Raw genomic sequence first — 21432 nt, 5'->3', positions numbered from 1 at the left:
GTGATAAAGTGTGGATCATACTTCTTCCATATTAAAACATGACTGTAGCAATGATGTCAGGCTGTTTCCTGAATCCTGAGTCATTTGTGGGTGTGCCTATTCTTAAACATGGCTGTTGCTTTTTGACATAGGCCTACTGCATCTAGGTCTAGGAGGTAAGGGGATGGAGACTCCCAACTGAGATCGCTCCCGGACGTGCGGTCCCAGGTGTTTCTATCACTCCCGGACGTGCGGTCCCACCCGATTATATTTCACGTATTATCATATAGTGCCACATACAAGCAATTTAGGTTTAGGGTTAGGGTTAGGGTTAAGGTTAGGGTTAGAAACAAAAAACTAACATCAACAAGATAACTGGCTCCGTCATATGGCGGTGGTACCGATAGTCTGGCTAGTGGGAGCGAGATGAAATGGGAGCGTCCTGAGTTGGGAGCGTCAATCAGGGAATCGTCTAGGACATTAACGTTGGCACTACAACACACGACTTGTTAAATAACTAGATGGGGACTGCCAAGTGAATGGAAAGATCTTTTAAAGGTCTACACAGCAGAGTTTAGATTAGAACCAATATGTCTAATTTATAGAAATTACTCAAATGAGTGTCCGCCGGGGACAACCTAAACACAACAACGCACTAGGTCGGGCAACAGCAGATAAGGCAACGCACGCACGAAAATGAAACAGCTAAGCGTATATGGTTGAAAAGCAGTTTGTCCTGTAACATCAGCCTTCTGCCTCGTTTCTTGATTGTTACCAAAGCAAACGTGATTAGCTCTAGTTCTAATACTAGTTCTAGACTGGACGTGTGACAGCTGAGTGACAGGGATGGGGAAATCAACTGGCTGATATCAGCTAACCAGACAACTTTTGGTGAACTGTGGCTGTCTTGACCTACTACAAATAGCCCTCATTGTCGTTTCAATAACACACATTTAAAGTGGCCAAGACCCGTGGAAACAAGACAAAATGAGTTACAACAAGGACACCAACAATAATGCAAAAAGGAAAATCGGTGGCTAACGCCCAGTTGTTAGCGAGCGAGCCGTTTTATCATCTGCTTGTAGCCCATCACGCTAGCCTGCCTTCGTTAGCCAAAAGCTAAGGCTAACTAATGCTCAAATTGATACAACTCGTCGATCACACAAACCCCAACAACAATACGTATTAACCAGAATATTATGAATAAAAAGGCTCTTACTTTAAAATCGTTCCCACTTAAGTCTACTCCCCTGATAAAGGGGAGAACTCCAGTAGCAGCCATAGCACATTCAGGTTGACTGACTCTTCAGGCTATTTCTGGTTGTGTTGAAGAATTTGACCAGACCCTGTGTAGACAGCTGCCGGAAAAGGACACACCCGCTGCTCGAAATGGTACAGTCCACTTAACAGAAGTCCGTTTAGGTTCAGGGCAAATTTTGTCTTTTCTTTCTTTTTTAAAGACAATGGATTACATAGCCTTGTTGTTGTTATCAAACAACCCGCATCTCTTTCTAAGTAGGCCTACAATACTCCAATCCATAAAAAAGTAGCAAGGCCTAATTCAACAAGATAGGCACTATTTACATGGGATGTATTCAATACCAACTATACCATATAATATCATTGATAAAATGTTTAATATTATAACGAAATTGTGCAAAACAATACACATTCATTTGCATACATTTGTTTACCAGTTCAACTGACCTCTTTATTAAGAATTCTTGACTACCATCATGGTGTCAACACGGATAGAAAGCCAAGGAGCCAAGGCAATATCCAAACATTTTACAATGACCCATTTCACTGTTAATGATTATGCTTTAAACCATTTCAGCCATTTGTCTTTAGCGGTTCTGTGGACATGTTGTCCGTGTGTGTCCGGGCTGATGGCAAATCCCACAAGTCCTTTGTCTCTTGGCTGCAGGCGCTTTGTCCGAGGAAGGTCCCGTCTTTCTCCCCCTTCTTTCTGGCTCTCCGCTGTTGAAACCTCTTGACACTAAAAAGGAGATTTTGAAATACTTGTAAAAAAAACCCCAAAAAACAACAACATACAATGCATGCTGCAATGCAAGATTTACACACGGTTCCACAAAAATGTGAAACTGCCATAAATACATTAATACATATTATTGGAAATGGATATAAACTAGATACTGGTTGCCTCTACAAACAGTTTACAGTGAAAAGCTTTAAATCAGAAGAGCATCCACATCATCATACCTGGTGGCACGTTCTCATCTGCCCATTGGAAGAAGCCACACTGCTGCTCCCGTGGCTTGCCACAGGTGTGAAACATGCGACCCTTATTGGGGCCCTCCTTCATCACCGTCCTGGAGACGGCCGGCTCGTTACAGTTACACATGGTCTGCCCTCCATCACCATCACCACTTCCTCCTCCTCCTCCACCACCACCTCCTGGTCCTCCCCCTACTCCGACTCCTCCATTCCTGAAGCCCTGGTTGGTGTTGGCGAACCCAAGAGATGGCCTCGGAGGAGGCTGTGGGTTGTTCCTCCTCCCTGCTCCGTGCTGCCCCTGGCCCTGGCCCTGTTCGTCGGCCCACAGGAAGAAGTTACAGTTCCCGCTGTTGCACTTGTAGAACTGGCGGCCCTGGTTGGGCCCCTCCTTGCGCACGGTGAGGAGGATGGCGTCCTGGCCGCAGTTGCACACTGTGGCGTTGTTGCCGTCGTCGTTGTTGTTGCTGCTGCTGCTGCCGTGGTGGCCGGCGGCAGGTGGCTGAATGGACCAGGTAGGAGGAACAGATGATGGCCTGCCGGTCTCAGTGCGAGGCCTTGGGGCTGGGGGTCTGCTGCTGTTGCCGCCATCAGCCCTGGCCGTGGGCACTGCCTGTGCTCTGGGCCGGTTCTGCTGATGTGGGGCAGCTCGATCTCTGCTACCACCACCACCACCACCATCACCAGCGCCTGGCCTCAGGTACTTTAGATTGAGTACCTCTCGCAGCGTTTCATCACATCCACCGATGCAGCCCACAAACTCCAAAGGCATCATGGGAGGGAGGCTTCCTCTCTTGAATTTTAACTTCAGCCTGAAACCCCCCCCCACACAAAAACCCACCATCATCGAGTGCTCACTTCATACAAGAAAACATGAATTGAGTTCCATATCAGGGTTTGCGCCTGGCACCTTACAGATAAAGGCGACCACCTTCACAACAAAACGCCTACCACCTTTGCCTTACCATAAGGCCTATTTCACAGCAGAGCGGGGAAGCAGGGCGGGACGGAAGCATTTTTTTTTACCGGCGGAGACAAAAATACATGGAAACAGATCTGTCCTTCCACACCAACATGCTGTAGTCAGGTAGTAGCAGTGTGGTAGACGGCTCCACACTGTGCTGCATTTGGAAATTAGAACGTGAGCAGAATTTGGATGGCAGTGGCCGGCGGTCTCCCGCTGTACTGAATGGCGAACTACGGCGAACGGTGTGAAAGGCAGAGTAGAACGCACAAGCCGAGACTAAGAAGAAAGACCTCAGTTGTCTTGTTGCCGCTCCGCCACGCTCGTGTGGATCTGGCCCAAGTTTCCTGAAGCAACAGTCAATTGATTTTCAAAAAGTGTATTCGAAGTACTTAAAAAAAAAAAAAAAATCATATTTCGTAATTCATATTGAACTGCACACTGTACTGTACCTTCATGTCTCTGATTCTGATGCAGACTATTTATATGAAATGGTACATCAGTGTGCATAATTTAAATGGGACAAAGATAAATAATTTAACATACATGTGGACCGGACGAGGCTGGCATGTTGGACAGACGCTGTCATCTCGGCTGACCTCCAGCACAGAGTCTGGGAACCACACGGCTGCCTTGCAGGTCGGATATCCTGTGCACGACAGAAACTTCCTGTGGAGGGAAGGAAGCCAGTCAAGCACACAGATGAGTACATGCAGACTGCATAGTCAGGGAGAAAAATAAGCTGATGGTTGAAAATAAAGGACTATGGAAAAAAACGTAGAAGTAGTTCTGGCTTTCATTTCCATAACAAGCCCTATGGATTTTCACTTTCTTTTGATTTCAAATTAATGTACTGTACATAAAATGTTATCCTGATTCACCCTTCACTAGAGGGTTGTCTAAAAACATTATTTTGCAAGCTAGTCTTTCTGGAGGGAATTCATAAAAAATGGTGAAGTTATAAACCTGGATAAGTTAACCTACATGAAACCTGCAAATAAAAAGCCCAAAGGTGTCAGTTAGGAAAACAAGGCTTCCAGGTTCTTCTATTAGGCGATTTACCCACTACCTCTAAGTTAACTTAACTTGGATTGCTAACTAGGCCAGGTTCTTGGCATACTCCCCTGGTAAAAAAAGAGATATCTTACACAGTGCTGTCCTTTTTCTGTCTGAGGACCATGTCTCGGTTGCAGTGAGGACACTTCCGCACTGGCATGGGGAGATCCAGTTCCTGTTCCTGCTCCGTGTACTCCTGAGCCTGGCCCAGGTAGTTGGACAGCGCCTCGTCCAACCTGGGGGCAAAGGGGGAAAAAGTTTGATTGTTTACATTTATTGCCATTTCAGCAGCTATGGCTATATCATATTACCTGATTCTTACCACCTGATATGGGAACGCCCCCGCGTGACGTAGCCGAACGCAGCCAGATGATGTAAATCAGGTTAATATCATGGCCAATACAGAGAAAAAAAATCATCACATTTACAAAACTACAACTATATAAAATAAGAGATTAAATACGCTTCTTAACATCAATACATTCTAAAAAAATCAAAACCTTTAAAATGTGGGACCTTATTAAAAATATCAAAAACAGTATCTTTCTTAAAAAAACTGCTGCCTTTTCATTCTCAGTGCAGAGCAAGTTAAACTATGCTTCTGGGGGCAAAAGAAAAATAAGTGTAGATATTTGTTTATCCTGCTACTTCTGTTCTACTTCAAGAAATGAATAATTTGCACACAAAAACATGCAATTATCCCAATCTCTCGTTCATATAAAAAGTATTTTAGATGCGTACAGGAGGACTTTATAATTAAAAAAAAAGCATTGTTTATTGATTACAAACCCCAATCACTTTATTGAGCGCGCTCTCTACATGCATAAATAGTAAACAACATTCACTGCTGTATGGTGATGGTGGACTCACTTCTTTGCCTTGCGGACAGACTCGATGAACACAGCCTTGTACTTGGACACGTGGTGTCGTAGGACAGAGAATTTATCCTTTCTCCCCTCGGACACCGATTTGAGGTCAGCTTCCAACTCCGCTCTCAGGTCTGGCTTGGACATCTCATAGCCCATGGAGTTATAACCTATACATTACACATGATAGACGTGGAGTTGTAACCTATACATTACACATGATACACGTGAATTATGTCTAGGGAGAAGGGCAATGCAGTAAAGGTCTGTTTAGACTACTCCTTCAGTTGAAGGACACGTACTGTCGGGTGGGGGGTCAGCGACAGATTACGGACAATTCAGTCTGGGAGAAATATAAGTTGATCGCTGCAAGGGGTCTTTTCAGTGCTAAAAAGAGGGGGAGTGCTGGCTGTTTGGGTACTTGATCTACCGCCAGCCCCCGCTGACAGTACGTGTCCGGCAACTGAAGGAGCAGTCTGAATCAGGCTTAAGAGTAGACACAGCAAACTTATTTTGGTAAAACACTGTAAAGCAAAGATGAACAATGCATCTCCAATATGATTTTTATACTCTAAAGATTATATGTGTGTGGGAAAGGAGGATCTTTTTTTTTAAAGATATATTTTTGGGGCTATATTGCCTTTATTCAGGAAAAGACAGTGAGAGATTTTTGACAGGAAATGAGTGGGAGAGAGAGAGGGGAATGATCGGCATAGGACTTCGGGCCAGAATCGGACACAGGTTGCCAGTGTAATGTTGCGGTGCTCTAGTCTAGCTCATTGAACCACTGGTGGATTTTGGTGGCCCTGCCATGGCCAAACGGTAGGGCACTCGTCTACCATGCGACTGACCCGGGTTCGATTCCCGTCCCGGGTCCTTTGCCGGCCCTTCCCCGTCTCTCTCTCCCCACTTGCTTCCTGTCACCATCCTCACTGTCCTATCGTAAATAAAGTAAAAAAAAAAAAAAGACCAAAATAATAATAATAATAATATATTTTTAAAAAAATCTATTTTGGATTAGTTAATTACATTTATATACTGTATGTGCTCCACAGAGAGGATTGAAGAGGAACTGCTGGGTGGACGTGGATTGAAGAGAATTTGTATAAAAACAGCTCAACAGCTCAGATAAATCCGGAAATTGATTACTAACAGTATCCAATTGTATGGCTATTAAATGTACTGTATGTACTAGTATACTATGTATTGTATGTCCTACTCCTTTGACTGCGAAAATATTCTTGAGTCCAAAAGGGGCCCCCAGCAGAGTTTGGGAACCACTGTCCAAATACGATAACTTGCTTGAGAGGAAAAACAGATATTACACAGCACAACTGTCCACAAAAGGTTTACAAATGCATACACTGTTCGTTGAGAGGTTAAAAATGCAGCCAGTTACCTTCCACCAAGCCCATCCCAAGCTCTCCTGGGAGGAACCGCTGGTCAGCAGTCAGCCCCACATACATTCGGCTCTTGATGGTCTCGATATGTTCCGCATGTGTTGCATCGGTGCCTACAACAAAACGTCATTTGTAACAATAGTGTGCAGCACAACAAGTCTGCACAACTGAAGTCTTCGCTGCGTGGTGTTTCCTTTGTGTCTTCACAACACTGTTGTGTACATGTTCCAATTGGGTAAATCTATTTACAGTAGAGCTGCAAGATTGGTTTCTGTACATGTGTGCAAGTTAAGTGAAAGGACTGGTGCTTTGTAATTGTGATTATAGTTTAATTGGATTAAGAGGAAAAATGCAAAAGGAATCATACTAGAACATAGTAAAAGGTAAGAATTGATGCCTTGTTCCCGAGTGGTAGGAGGTAGGCAATATCTCACTTTCCCCGTACCCAATAACCCTTGAGGCATTTCAGTCGCCTGGTTGAAGAACCAAAAACATACAGCGGCCCACTCGTCAAAGTTTTGAACTAATGTAAACAAATAAATAAAAACTTCTCTAGGCGCTTTTCATTTCACCACATATCATCATAGAAATGGCAAAAATTAACTCAAGGTCATGCAAGGTCAATGATCACGAGCCATTTTACTACCATTACTGTATCCAATTCAGCCATATTAAAGGGCGTTAAACTTTTTCAATTTCAACATGCAGTTGTAATGCTCACACTACCATGGACTTGTCAGTACCTGAGATTTTTCTTTTTTTTTTCTTCAGCCTTTTCCGAGATCCTGGTCATTGTAATGAGGACAGGTGCTTGTTTACATTAAAAAAAACCCATCTTGATTTATTCCCAAAAACATCCAAAAGGTTATGCAACATCAGCAGACTACTAGCGAACAGCTATACCTTTTGGGAAAATATTTGGAGTAGGCCTATGTTAAGATTTTTTAAAATGTCAACAAAACCTGCCCCCATTAGAATAGCTCATATCTCCAAAAAATGCAGCATCACCGGGTACTGACAAGTCAAGGGTTGCGTGACCAATACAATAGCATATTGAAATTGGCAGGAGTGCTCCTTTAATTTACAGAACAATTGTTTGTTTCTGAGAAACCTGTTCAATAAAATATTCCCATCACTGCTGCCATTGTCGTGTTGTTCAATGCTGGGGTGGCCTCAGCAACTTGACCAATCCCACTTCAACAACCATCCCAATACATTTCAGGAAAAAAATATACCCACGTTCCTACCACTGTGGAACGCAACATTGCCGAAAGGCTTGTTTAAAAAAGTAAGTCATGTGCTACGCTTCTGTGGCGTGAGGGGAGGCTGGTGGTCTTACCAATGCCATGCTTCTCCATGAGGGAGATGAGGTCAGCCTCCGTTAGCAGCTGTGGTGGGCTCGTTTGTCCATCTACCATCTCTATGGCCGTCGGCTCAAACCGAGACCCTTGTTCATAGACTGGTATTATCTAGCGCGGACGCGGACGCGGACGCGGACGCAGACACACACACACACACACACACACACACACACACACACACACACACACACACACACACACGCACATGCACACGCACACGCACACACACACACACACAATACATGGTTACCAGAAGCTGAGGAGGTGATAAATTGCAAAACCTTACATCAATCCACTTCATTAAAGCCACTCTCTACAGAGTTTGTGCGGTACCCACAGACATGCCTGTACAGGAATTTCTTTTTTTCTCTTTTACATATTATTGGGGAATGTTCACCTTTATAAGGATAGGAAAGTGAAGAGTGGGGCAGGATATGAGTGGGAGAGAGAGAGACAGAGGGCTGATCGGGAAATGACCTTGGGCCAGATTCGAACCCGGACCCTCGGGATAACAGTGCAGTGCCCTACTGTTTCAGCCACGGCTGGGCCCATATGGGAATTTATGATAATGGACCACAGGAGTGGTTGAGAGTCACCGTTTGCTTATTAATGACTCGGGAGGGTAATTAATTAACGTTTTAGTCCCATCATGTACCCCTATCATGTGTGATGTGAGGGTGTTGGGCCCCCAATGACCCTATATCCGTACGTCTGTGTGCCTGTGTGTTTGCCTACCCACAGCATGTGAAAAGTGAAAGCCCATTCGGAAACTCCAACTCCCATTGTCATTGTGACACAGCACACAAGTGAACACTGCACGCAACTTAATTGCATTTATGCCTCACCCATGCAAGGGGTCAGCCCTCAATGGGAGCAGTGCGGCGGGACGGTACCATGCTCAGGGTACCTCAGTCATGGAGGAGGATGGGGGAGAGCACTGGTTGATTACACCCCCCACCAACCTGGCGGGTCAGGAGTCGAACCGGCAAACTTTGGGCTACAAGTCTGACGCCCTAACCTCTTACCTATGACTGCCTTGTGTGGGTCATCTGCAGAGGGCACCAGACAAACAACAGCATAACCTGGAAGGCCTGCTGCATCTATACTGAAGGCTTTTTATTGAATTTTAGTGAAAGCTGACAATAAAGTCCTGTCCTATCGTATCATCTCCGCAGAGGGTACCAGACAAACATCATCATCATCACGTGCATCTAGCGATGACCCAGGAGCCAGGTGGCCCTCTATTTTTTTGAATGTATTTTTTGGGTCTTTTTCGCCTCTATCATGACAGGACAGTATGAGAGTAGTCAGAAAACGGTTGAGAGAAAGATGAGGCAGGGCTTGGAAATGACCCCGACCGGACTCGAACCGGGGTCTCCATGGCCAATGTAAGCCCAAATGTGGGGGGCTTAGCGTGCTGCGCCACAGCGCCTCCCAGATGGCCCTCTTCCATATGCTCCGTTTCTGTTTCGTGTAGTCTGCATACCTTTGTGTACCATTTATCATAGGGGTAAACATCCAGATAGTTCCTTGCGATGATCATAAGACCACTGGCGGAGAACTTCTCCTCAGCGATATCGATGTCCACGGTCGTCTCCTGACCCTGGGCATCCTGGGAGCAGCAAGCCAGGAAGTGACGGACTATAAACTCATACACCCGTCTCTCATTGCCCTGTGGGAATAACAAAAATGAACTACAGACCCAAATGATACTTGTAAGGATCTAGTCATAGCGCCTCATGCTTTTGCACAGAAATGCTGATGGTAAATTGGCCATATTGAACGTTAATGATCAGGGGGCTAATAATCTTGTCCTTGTTATTTCTTAAGTCTGTATAACAATGTAAAAAAAAATTCAACTTGGACATTATCTCCATAGTGTATCCAGAAACTTGTCAATAAATGGTCATTCTCACTATGGAAATCAAGAGATGTAATTTCAGGAAGGGGGAGGGGGCTACTAATAATATTGCCATGGAACAACACGGTTATCTCCAAACCATCCAATAATTAATCTGGTTTCCGGTTAATAAGAAGTGCTGTTCTTTGCTTATTATTATCATGAGTGGCACATAGTGTGAGTGGTGCACTGCACACACAGCAGCAGCAGACATTAACACAGTGACACAGCGCACGGTGCATTAAAAAGACAAGGAGGCGAACAAAAGTCTTCTTCACTGAATGATCTTAACACATTACTCCATTTGACTGAACCAGTAGATAACACCACTGCAGCTACACCAGGTACATATACAGTTGAGGTCGATATTATTCCCTCCTGAAATTAGACATTAGATTTCTCAGTGAGAATGACCATTATGAACCGCTTCTGTTATTCTAGAAACAAATACACTGATGGAGATAATGTCCAATGAGTTGAATTTGCATTTTTCTATCGTTACAATGAGTTAAAACAAAAAAGGGCAAAAATGGCAGGGACAAAATGATTAGCCCCCTGATCATTAAAGGGGTATGCCACTATTTTGGGGCTTAATACAGTTAAAATTGTTGGCTGGAGTTTATAAAGGTGGTAAAGCGTCTTATTTTTCATGTAAGCAGTTGTCTTGCTTTAAGACAAGTTAAAAGAGGGAGCATGTCTCTAAGCTAGTGAAAGTCAATGGATCCGTGTAGCATGCCAAGCCAGCCAACGATTTTAACTGTATAAAGCCCCAAAATAGTGGCATCCCCTTTAATAGTCAATATGATACCCTCTATGAACCAAAACTGACAACAGGCACTTTGATTCGTTGTTACCTAGGTTGGCACATGCCCCACTAGGGATTTTGGCCCATTTCTTCACGGCAAAGTGTTCTTTCTAGCTGGACCAAATTGCATGGATGCTGAGCATAGACATTTGCCACAGACTCTCAGTGGGATTGAGGACTGGACTTTGAGCGGGTAATTCCAATATCATGTTTTTAGTGTCCTTGAAGAACCTCTGAACTAATTTAAATGTTTACTTTGGGTTACAATGTTGTTGGAGGACCAAGCAATCCAGATCCAGACCCAGACTCCCGGTGTCTGAGGCTGAATAACAGTCTAAAAACTTGATGCCGCCACCACTATGTGTAACTATGGAAACTGCTTAGTATCATTACACCAAAGATTGGATACATTCATTACATTCATTGCATAGCATTGGATACCTGCCTAGATGATTGCTATTGACCTGGCCTCATCTGGAGTTTTTATTTCAAGAAAGACAGCTGTTAGGGCTTGTCATCATATTAGGCTTTGGGGCCATCATCACAGAAGAACCCTTTTACTAAAGGCGGTGCATATCAGAGTGCTATTGAGCTTTGCCTATGAACATTTGAAAGTAAAAAATGAGTTTTGAAAGTCTCTGCTTTTATCTGATGAGATTCAATTGCACCTGCTTTGATGCACGATTTCTGCTTCTGTCAGTTGAAGAAAGGGATAGAGCTTGAAAGTGACGTCACTTCCCCCGATTTCATGGGACCTCAACGGCGTTTTTAGCCGAAAATCGTAGCATGTAATCCAATGGCGGTATTAAAATGATCCCCTTCGAGTTGTGCCACGAGCTCCACATATGTTGTTTCTGATATTTTTGTTTAATTTTTCGTACGAACCCCCAAACTTTTTAGAAAACTGTGTTTCTTCACATTTTTCATGCAGACGGCCTCGGAACAAAACATTGATACTTCTGCAGGAAAAATCTTTATCTAGCCTCTTAAACAGCATATTTGTAGCCCAGCGCATATCATGACTGAGATCAGGAGATATTTACTGGCTACCATGTTGTTAAATGGTCAGCTTAGGTCCCGTGAAATGCGGAACTAAGGGGCGGGACTTTCGAGCTCTATAGTCCTCGAAACTTTATAACATGGTTTCCACAATTAAACATGGTGGTGGAAGCATCATTCTGTGGCAGCCTCAGCCACAGGAAACCTTATTTGGGTGTACGGCACCATAAAACAAGTACATGTTTCAGATTACGCATAATAAGACGAGAACCACTAGAGCGTCTATGATGTTCAAGGGTGCACACCCACCTGCAGGCCGTTTGTGTATTTGGTGGGGTGAATGGGGGGATGGGCCTGATCAGATTTGCTTCCATTTCGTGGGTTGGGTCCACCTCTGTCCAGAATGCCCTGTGCAAAAGCCCCCCAGTCATTATCCTGCGTTTGCTGCTCCACCAGGGAGGTCAAATTCAGGTCTTTGGGAAACATATTGGTCTCCGTACGAGGATAACTGATGAACCTGGAAAAGTGATGGTAGAGGTGCGAGGTTCCTTTTTTTATTTTAAGTCATTGATTGCATTGCCTCGATACTGGCTTGGTCAAATGTGTAAAGCATGGGTGTCAAACCCAAATTGAAAGAAGGCCGAAATGAAAATCTGAAACGAAGTTGAAGGCCAAACTCAATATCTATTTAAAAAACTGACTAAAATTGTACATACACACTTAGTACTCATATATCCCATTATAGCTTAAATGTGCCTGCACACATTCTGTTGCATATGAGTGCGAGCCGTTTCACTGGCCTGGGCCCACTCATATTCCTGTGAGAGACCAAATTTCATATTCAAGTCTTATTACTGTAAACCGTATTACCGTTTACTTGTATATTAATGGTGTTAGTGGGACAACTGGAATACACATTTGAAATTATCTCACGGGCCAAATAAAACAACTCCATGGGCCAAATTTTGCCCCCCGGCCTGAGTTTGACATCCCTGTTGTAAAGGACTCACCCCTGTGTGTAGAGCTTCTCTGCTATTTTCATGGTCTCTTTCGCACTGATCTTCAATTTTCGAGAGGCTAGCTTCTCAAGTTCCTGAAAAAAAGAATATGTGCCAAAAAGTCAAGCATCATCTCCAAATACATGATCTGAGTATGAGATCGTTGTTTTCCAGTGACTGACTTACAACAGTGTCTAGGGGCTGTGGTCTCCATTTACTTTTAGGCTTACTTGTAACAGCAGTCACTGTGGCTGTGGGGCTCTGGAAAAAGGAAAATACAAGAAAATGATCACTGTTGAGAATGTCACACAGAGAAAGTGGTTCCAGAAGTATTAGCTACACGATCCAACTGACGTGAGTTTCTCTCAGTTTCTAAAACTAATTTGACAAGTTTTTACAAATGTTACACATTTCCTAGAAAGATGGCAAACCTCCATGCAGATCTGGTAGAGCACAAGGCAAGCAGTGTGGCTGAAGAGGCGATGCCTTTTCCAACTGAACTCCACCATTTCCTCCTCATTGGGTTCATGAAGCACTGAAAAACATGTGAAAGCGAAAGTAAAACCCCATCTGGAAATCCAACTCCCATTGTCATTGTGACACAGTACTCCACGGCACACAAGTGGACACTGCACACAACTAAATTGCATTTATGCCCCAATGGCGCCCCAAGGCAACAGTGTGGTGGTGTGTGTGTGCGTGTGTGGTGGGGGGGACCATGCTCAGGCTACCATAGGTTAATTACTCTCCCACCAACCTAGTGGGACGGGAGTTGAACCGGCAACCTTTGAGCTACACGTCTGATGCCCTAACTGCTTACCCATGGCTGCCCTAAACATACAGGGTACATTACATTATCCAAACTCCCGCCCTGGACTTGTGCTTCTGGACTGGCACTTCGTTGGCGTCCTGCCTACGTGCAGAAAACGACAAAGTTTCCCGGCAACTGTTGGGGGGGACATTCAACATCAAGATTGCAAATGGTCAAATTACCTTTAAATTGTGCATGTGCAAGATATTGAATTAAAAGCCAGTGACGTCTTGCAACGTCATCACGTGACCAAAAGCACAAAGGAAGATGTGAGTTTGGAATGGAACATACCCACAACCTCAAAACCTTCATCTCTGCTTTTGACCTAACAATTCATTACATCTTTGGCAAAAAAAAATCATAATGAACACAGTTAACATCACATGACACATTTCTTTATAAACAGCATCAGTTTAACGGTTTTAGCAGTTTAACTAGATATACCTTTGATCTTGAAGAATGTCTCAGAGATGAAAGCCTGGATGGCTTTAAATCGTTCCACTACAAATCCCAGGGTAGGGAACTGGCAGCTACCATAGCTGATCAGCTGATTGGCCAGTGATGCTGGGAAGATCTTCTGCAAGCGCAGGGTCTGAAACCTTGTAAAAGCAGCTCCTGAAAAGTGCCAATGTGGTCAGAAATGATGGTGGTCAATGTGGACACGTAAACAAATACTTATAAATATGCATACAATATGTGTTTGAACACATATTATTCTAGCCAGCACTTTACAGTTATGGTGGTCACCTTGACAACAAACATCTAACGCCTTGACTAAGTCAGGTCAAAGTGGGTGCGGGCCACGCCTTGAACAATTTTTCTACAGGAAACACTGAGGAGCTTATATTCCTAATGTATATGAAGTTTTACAGGAGAAAAAGGCAAAAATATTCACCAATGCGCAAATCCAGCTCTTGTCGCACGTCCACCGCATCACTGATGTTGATGTTGGGCTCCGTCAGTGTCTGGCAAGCCCTCCTGATAGAGTTGGGTGTGATCTCGGAAAAGTGAGCTCTGAACACTTGGAGGTTTGGTTTGACTGCGACAGTTGAGATGAAACATAACATCACAAAATCACCACCAAAACCACGCCAAAAGGCCAATACAGTTAAACAGACTCTACTAGACAATTCAAGGAATTTCACAAGGGGTTGCTGAACAGCTCCATGTACAATTTCAAATGAAAACCCACCTGCTTTACAAACATCAATGACCTCAAAGCCGATGTTCTCTCCCTCTCGATCACAGTCCGTCCAAATGACAAGAGCCTGACACTGCCGTACCTCTCGCTCAAGAGTCCTCTGCATGTGATAAGAATTAGGATGCATGAGATGGGATAGGATGCATATTCCTTTGACTCTGTATTTTGTCTCTCAAATGTATGTGTTTCTTGAATACAGCTTCAAACCTTTATTTGTATAAAGTTTTCTGGGCAATATTTCTCCACTTCCGCATCAAATAACAGGACTGGATTGCAACTGTGCCTGTGAATATTTGATTGAACAGTTTATATCAGTTTATGACCACTGACGGGCCTTGTCACAAACTGAAAAAGATTTTTAAATTTTTTTAAAAATCTCTCACCATTTTTGAAATTGACTTTTGAATTCCAAACCCAGAAGATGTCCAGACACAGATGTCATCGTCACAGTGACATTCTGTAACAAGCCATGTATAACCATTGGTTGAATTATTTGGATATTGGATATTCAACAAAGACACTCTGTAAAGGCTTAAAGTTGATTTTTTTTCTGTTTTTCTCGTAAAGACTTCACGAATGGCCCGAGTTACGGTTGGTCTGTAGCACATTTTCACAGATTTTCAAACTACTTGATGTCTCTAATCATCCAGGCAATATTTATTTAACTATAAAATATATGTATTTCTTTAAAATTCATACTATGAGCTCAAAATGGTTTGTGATGTAAATTGTATCACAGATTCTTCATAGCCATTTCAGCATTGTTGACATTATAGGAAAATGAATCCTGCAAATGTGCAAGATGTTGAGCAAAAGGACGACCAGAGATTCTTTAAGTATATACATCTCTACTCTCTCTGGGAAGACCAAGGAGAAAATACCACCGGAGAAGTGCAAGCTCATCGATCAATACAAGAAGCGTTCGGAGGCAGTGCTGTCAATGGGTTTGCGCCCAAATAGTAAGGCATTGCCGCATTAGGCTTACTGTCAATGACTAGACCTCCAAAGGTCCTAGTGGTGAAAATTGGATACAATTCCACTTTCACATATTATGAAGAGAAAAATAACGAAGGGTTTTTTTTACGTGGTAGGCCGACATACGGACCAGTCTCTTACCTGTCCAAACAAGTTATACTCATACTCGTACAATTTGTTGTACACGGATAATCCTTCCTTCTGAAATTGAATCACAAATAGGTAAGCGTCAACGTCTGCGAAATGCAATACAATGTAGCTTTGCGTCTATAAAAGGGGGAGAATACAATTCTGCTCACTCTTCGTGATCTCCCATTTGACATTATTTCAGCTATCCCCTTGGCTGCATCATTCTTCTCAGCGACGCACAGAACTTTCTTGATCTGAGTTCTTCTGTTCATGTTCTCTGATCCTTGCTGGCAAAACCTTCCTTGAGTTTGAACTGACAACAGCCGACTCACACTAAGCAGTGATCTGCTAATTACACGTGTAAGCATATTCTACTTACCGACTGTGCAAGTAGACGCATTCTTAAAAGTAATGTCAAATGCCTGGGAATTACATAAAGTGTGACTTGTCCAAAATAGCTAACTGGATTACCAATGTCACCAAAGCCCGGTTAGTCTGCAAATTTAGGATACATACGATGTGTCACGTGATAAAAAAAACATCATCTGAGTGCTCAACATCCCTTATACTGAAAATCATTCACAACAAAAACCCAGTTCGTGACAAAAAGTTTGCTTGAAAACAAGTCCTTGGCTAGTAGCGAAATATTGCTAGCTGCCATAAACTTTTCCAAATTCGGCGCCTGTCAACAATTGTCGCAAATGACTTGCCGTAAAGCAGACAACACAGTCGCAGAATACACCCGTACTTTTCATTTCTAACTCTGTGTAAATCCAAGGATTTCATATTCCAGCTGGATTGTTCACAGCTTTTAAATATATCGATCTGCTATATGAGTCCCTTTGTCCATCAACGCACATCGCGAATGGTAAATTCTTTAAAATTAAACATATTTTGCGCACTTCCTGTTTTACGCACTGGTGTAGTCACGTGAGAGTGAACCACTGCCCACTTGACTTTAAATATGGCTGATGTTGCTTGATGTTGAATTGATGATGTGGATTTAATATTATTGCCACGGATTATACATTCAGATTAAGTACTGTTCGCTTTTTATGTCTGAACAGCGGGATTGTGGTTGGCTTCATGATGCCATCGAACCCTTGGAGTTTACACAAGGTCGGAAAATTTGAGGCCAGCGTTTGGATGCTAGCTAAATGTTACGTCCGTGCAACCTTACGTTAATTGATGGTGCGTAGCTAGCTGGCTAATTACACATTGAATCGTTGAAGACATGTATTGGCATTCACATGTTTCGCCTACATCAACTGTTATGACCGCAGTCGTAGCCACAAGTTGTAGGTATCCTTATTTTCATTGATGCAACGTCACTGTCACTCCACCGCTGTGTTGATGTCTTGTATCGCACACACAAGGAAGGAGCAGTAGACGCGCAATTCTCCTCATGTGCCGCACACAGAGAAAACATGATCGGCTCACCAGACGTGGTGGCTTTTACCAAAGAAGATGACTTTGGTGAGATCTACCCCGACCCTCTTGTGCTTCCAGAGGAGTTTTCTGTGCCTTTGTTCAACCATGCTGCGAACCCTTGGACGAAGACGACGTATGCTAAATTTTCCAAGGATTTCATTCTTATCTCCGAATTCTCCGAACAAGTGGGTCCACAGCCCCTTCTCACCATTCCGGATGAATCGAAAGTATGTGGAACATTTGACCTCAACTATTTCTCCCTGCGAATCATGTCTGTGGATTACCAGGCCTCTTTCGTCGGGCACCCTCCTGGGTCCAACTACCCCAAGCTCAATTTTGTGGAAGACTCCAAGGTAGTCCTGGGTGATTCAAAGGAGGGCGCCTTTGCCTATGTCCACCACCTGACGCTGTATGACTTGGAAGCACGGGGCTTTGTCAGGCCATTCTGTATGGCGTACATTTCTGCAGACGAGAGAAAGATCATGCAGCAGTTCCAGAGGCTCTCTACTGAGTTTTCCAAAGCCTCCGAGTGTTTGAAAAGTGGAAACCGAAGAGCTTTTGCCAACGAGTTGCAGAAGAAACTGAAAGACCTGGAATACACACGGTCAGTGCTGCACAAAGAAACTGAACTGCAAAAGGTAAACAACGGCTGCTACTCCACACAGGCAATTGAGAAAGCCAATGAATTGGCCAATGTGGAGAAGTCCATGTATGAACACAGAGACCTGTTGAGGCAGATCACTTCATACCCCAGCAGGAAGAGGAAAGACCCTGAATGCGTTGCGTTTGAACCTGAGAAGCCCACCGACATAAACCATGTAGACCTTGCACTGACCTCCATCCAGCCTGACCTGGAAGTCAAGGCCAAAGTGGCAGCAGAGGAGACTGAACGGAAGTCCCCCTACACACCTCAGCTTATCAAGGCCAAATCTGCTAAATGTTTCGACAAGCGACTGAAAACGCTCGAGGAGCTCTGCGAGTCCTCCTTCTACCACCACACTATGGATCAACTGAAATTCATAGAGAAGTCTTTCAGGGGGGACCTCTGCTACATATACACCGGTCAGATAGACCGGGCTCTTGTGAGGCAGCAGAGAATCACCAGTTTTCTCTTTGAGGAAGAGGAGGACATTTGGCAAGAGATGGGATCCCTGAAACCGTTTGATGCAGGCTGTCCACCTGCGGCCAGCCAGCCGCCGTCAGTATCAGACGTTTCAGTTGAGCCTGTGAGTCTAGACTCCTACTACTCCTGTGTGGATAGTATCCAGATCAGGACAGAGCCAGACTTTGCAGACCCCACAGGTCCCCCTGAGTCTAGCCCTTCCGAATTCACTCAGGAAACCTCTGAAGAAGCCGCAGACACAGAGACAAAAGGGAGCTTCAGCAGCGACCGCAGCATGGAGCCCATAAGCCCAGGCACCCTGCACATGCAATTTCAAAATACTGTAATGGGGGAAGGTGTTGGCAGCGAGGATTGTACTACCATGACTGACGGTGCGTTTTTGGACCCGTGTGTAGCAGATCATTCCGACTCTCTGTATGAATCGCACTCTGTTGAGACAGGGCCAGATGGAGTTGTAAATACATTCCCTTTGTTGGAGAACGACATAGCCATGAATGCTGCTGTTGTGTACCAGACTGCGAGCATTGTCCAGGTGGACGCCACATGCTGTATAGGCCAGGAGGGCTCTGTCAGTGAAGAGGCCTCCTCAGCTAAGCCAGCCCAGGATGGCTGTGGGGAGATGGTGGTGAAACAAGAGCCACTACCTTTGCTCCAGAGGGACCTGGTCCTCCAGGGAGACTATGCCTTAGGTGAGCTTGCGCTGGAGAGCCCAGCAACAGGAGCCGCAGCAGCTGCTGGAGCCGGCCTGTCTCTCCCTGAGCTCCAGGGGAACGCGCTCTCTGATGACATGACCCGGATCAGCGTGGAGGACGCCTCGGACACCACCAGCTACATGAGCACCTCCACCAGCTCTGATCGGGCGCCGTCGCCCTTCTGCCACGGCAACCCGGTCACCCTGAAGCAGAAGAAGAGGGCCGGGCAGAGCGCCCTGCGGTTCATCCGGCAGTACCCCTTCGCCCAGCAAGCCATCTTCTGCCTGCTCAGCGGGCGGACTCTGGTGGTGCTGGGGGTGGATGAGGGCACGGTGCGAAAGCTGGTCAATGCTCTGTCCATTTTCGTGCCTAGCCTGGGCAAGTACGGGGAGACGGTGCAGCCCTGGCTCTCCACACCCTTTCAGCTTACTGACCTGCAGAGATGGAAGCTCATCGGCCTTCAGAGGTGAGCAAGGCCACACAGGATGATGTGCGTCATAACCAAATTGGAAATATCTGCTAGATGTACTGTAATTCTATATTGATAAGTGACCAAATGCTCAAGAGCTTAAATTCAACTGTTTACCCGTGAGTTCTTCTTAACACAATAGCTCAAACTGCCTGTCTGGTTAGTGACTGTCTTTATAGCTGGAAGATAACAGTGCATAATACAAACATCCCTCTGGGTCCAGACTTGGGGATACCTTTTAAAAATAAAAGATTAAACTGTGACTGGGTTCAATTCATTTGTTTGGCAGTGTGAATTCCCACTAATTAGCTGTGTGTCTCTTGTGTTTCCAGGATGGCCTCCCCCACAGGCTCCAGCATCCTCAACTCCCTGAGCCGCTACAGTCGTTATCTGGGCATTCTGGATGCGGACAACAAGACCATGCGCTGTCCTCCGTACAAGGGCGCTCTGCTGTCCCACATGGCCGACCACAGGACTCAGATCAAGAGGGGCAGCACGTACTTCTTGCACGTCCAGAGCGTGCTGACCCAGCTAGCGGCCAGGGCCTTCCTCTTCACCTTCTGCCACCACCTGCACCTCCCGCTGGAGGCCAGGGAGGAGGACGAGGGCGGCGTGACTGCACGCAGGACTAGCTTTCTGCATCACCTGGGCTTCAGCGAGGAGGAGAGCAGGATGGTGCTCTTCCTCAGCGAGCTCATCAAACAGCATTACCTGCTTCAGGGACCTTCTTCCAAGGGAGCTAGCCAATCAGTCTTACGTTTCAATTACACCACCAGCTATTTGTACAAAATCTGATGCTCTGAATGTGTGCGTACAAAATCTGATTCTGTGTGTGTGTGTGTGCATGTGCACATTCTGCTGGAATTCACCCCCACCCCCACTGCTGTCTGTTGAAATCAAGATTATTTTTTTTCTTCTTCTTCATTTGCGTCCCCTGGTTTATGACTTTGTATCAACTCTGACATTCCAGGAAGAGGTTTTTTTTAAAAAGTTGCAGTTTAAAGTATCTCTTTTGACTATCATGTTTGTATTACTGGCTGACTATTCTGCTTTCAATATAGATGAGTGTTTTTTTCTGAGGGCTATGGAGAGTTGCACATGGTGGTATTCTGCGCTTAGGACATAGCTAGTTGAGTTCTCCGTCTCTCAGGCAAAGTAGCTCACTCGGCACATTGCACTCACTTGTACACGGAAGCACAAGTGGCTCAAGTAATTTTTTCCCCCTCCAAATGGATGTCAATTTAACTTCACAACCGACTCTGATTCGCTGTGCCAGTGGGAGGGAAGCAGATAAGTTGATCGTGTTATGATGAGCTTTGCAAGTGAGAACATTTTTGAGGGAACTATTTTGTCAGCTGTTAGTCAGCATAACCTTTTTTGCCTTCTTGACTATTCTCCTCTCCATCAACTGCTGTACTGGAGGTTATATTGAGCTTAATTTCAAAAGGTTATATTTTTTACTGCTTTTCATGTTGAATGACCATTTAGTTGAACGTATGGAGACTGAGTTGTGTTTTCCAGATAACTAGACTTAAGGGAATGAAACTATTCATCAGCCTAAGATATTACTACGGTTGGCCTTAATTTACACACATGAACGGTATGTCATATACCTATATTGATGTATACTTTTACTATTAAATCCCTATTCCTACCGATACTTAATCCCATAATCATTTGTTTGCTGTATCATTTAAAAGAAAAGCTCATCCCCATAATGTACAACCTCTGCCTTTTAATTATAACATATCAATGCAGTGTGCACTTACTGTACATCATTTGGATTATCAGGTACTTAATTTACTAGACAACTGATCATTTTCAGTCTCCATGAGTCTGTGTTACAATCCAAGGCACGGCCACATTCTGGCTTTTTGATTGGATTAGTGGTGAAGTGGGGTGGGGGTGGGTTGGGCAACAAATGTAAGGCACGTGGGTCTATCTTGGTTAGACTATCCAGACTACCCAGTAGCTGACGAACAAACTGGGTTGCGTAAATCAATTCACCCTCTTTACCAGAACCAGATACAAAGAACAG

The 21432-nt window shown here is 44.6% G+C and overlaps 3 protein-coding genes across 3 annotated transcripts in view; 1 reads left to right on the top strand and 2 right to left on the bottom strand.

Moving 5' to 3' along the window:
- The window catches only part of flii (FLII actin remodeling protein), a 35893-nt gene extending 34346 nt beyond the window's left edge, over positions 1-1547 (bottom strand). The window contains exon 1 of the mRNA XM_063219153.1: positions 1199-1547. Within this exon, the coding sequence (XP_063075223.1) occupies positions 1199-1261 (63 nt within the window). The 5' untranslated portion in view covers positions 1262-1547. The remainder of the gene's footprint in view (positions 1-1198) is intronic.
- Positions 1548-1597: 50 nt separating this feature from the next.
- On the bottom strand, positions 1598-16410 carry top3a (DNA topoisomerase III alpha). Its single transcript, XM_063219166.1, has 19 exons — positions 15850-16410; positions 15692-15751; positions 14959-15032; positions 14783-14858; positions 14567-14675; positions 14270-14413; positions 13819-13989; positions 12995-13098; positions 12750-12824; positions 12576-12658; positions 11875-12082; positions 9348-9533; positions 7840-7969; positions 6500-6613; positions 5105-5270; positions 4327-4470; positions 3725-3847; positions 2203-3026; positions 1598-1978 (listed from the first exon to the last, which is right to left on the bottom strand). Exons 1-19 carry the CDS (start codon positions 16045-16047, stop codon positions 1827-1829), a joined length of 3141 nt encoding a protein of 1046 aa, XP_063075236.1. The 5' UTR covers positions 16048-16410; the 3' UTR covers positions 1598-1826.
- A 394-nt stretch (positions 16411-16804) lies between these two features.
- On the top strand, positions 16805-21194 carry smcr8a (Smith-Magenis syndrome chromosome region, candidate 8a). The gene is made up of 2 exons (XM_063219119.1): positions 16805-19391; positions 19727-21194. Exons 1-2 carry the CDS (start codon positions 17107-17109, stop codon positions 20187-20189), a joined length of 2748 nt encoding a protein of 915 aa, XP_063075189.1. The 5' UTR covers positions 16805-17106; the 3' UTR covers positions 20190-21194.
- Positions 21195-21432: the final 238 nt, after the last annotated feature.

This window comes from Engraulis encrasicolus, chromosome 2 (genome assembly GCF_034702125.1).
Source record: "Engraulis encrasicolus isolate BLACKSEA-1 chromosome 2, IST_EnEncr_1.0, whole genome shotgun sequence".
Taxonomy (NCBI): domain Eukaryota; kingdom Metazoa; phylum Chordata; class Actinopteri; order Clupeiformes; family Engraulidae; genus Engraulis; species Engraulis encrasicolus.
Note: the sequence above shows the minus strand (reverse complement) of the source record. Positions and strands in the feature narration are given on the sequence as shown.

What these genes read in the sequence shown, in the direction of transcription:
- top3a (XM_063219166.1), bottom strand. Translation starts at nt 16,047, where the DNA reads ATGCTTACACGTGTAATTAGCAGATCACTGCTTAGTGTGAGTCGGCTG. An exon ending in AAAACTTTATACAAATAAAG is followed by an intron (nt 14,676 to 14,782) that starts GTTTGAAGCTGT and finishes TATCACATGCAG; the next exon opens with AGGACTCTTGAGCGAGAGGT. An exon ending in AATACACAAACGGCCTGCAG is followed by an intron (nt 9,534 to 11,874) that starts GTGGGTGTGCAC and finishes TTATTCCCACAG; the next exon opens with GGCAATGAGAGACGGGTGTA.
- smcr8a (XM_063219119.1), top strand. Translation starts at nt 17,107, where the DNA reads ATGATCGGCTCACCAGACGTGGTGGCTTTTACCAAAGAAGATGACTTT. An exon ending in AAGCTCATCGGCCTTCAGAG is followed by an intron (nt 19,392 to 19,726) that starts GTGAGCAAGGCC and finishes TTGTGTTTCCAG; the next exon opens with GATGGCCTCCCCCACAGGCT.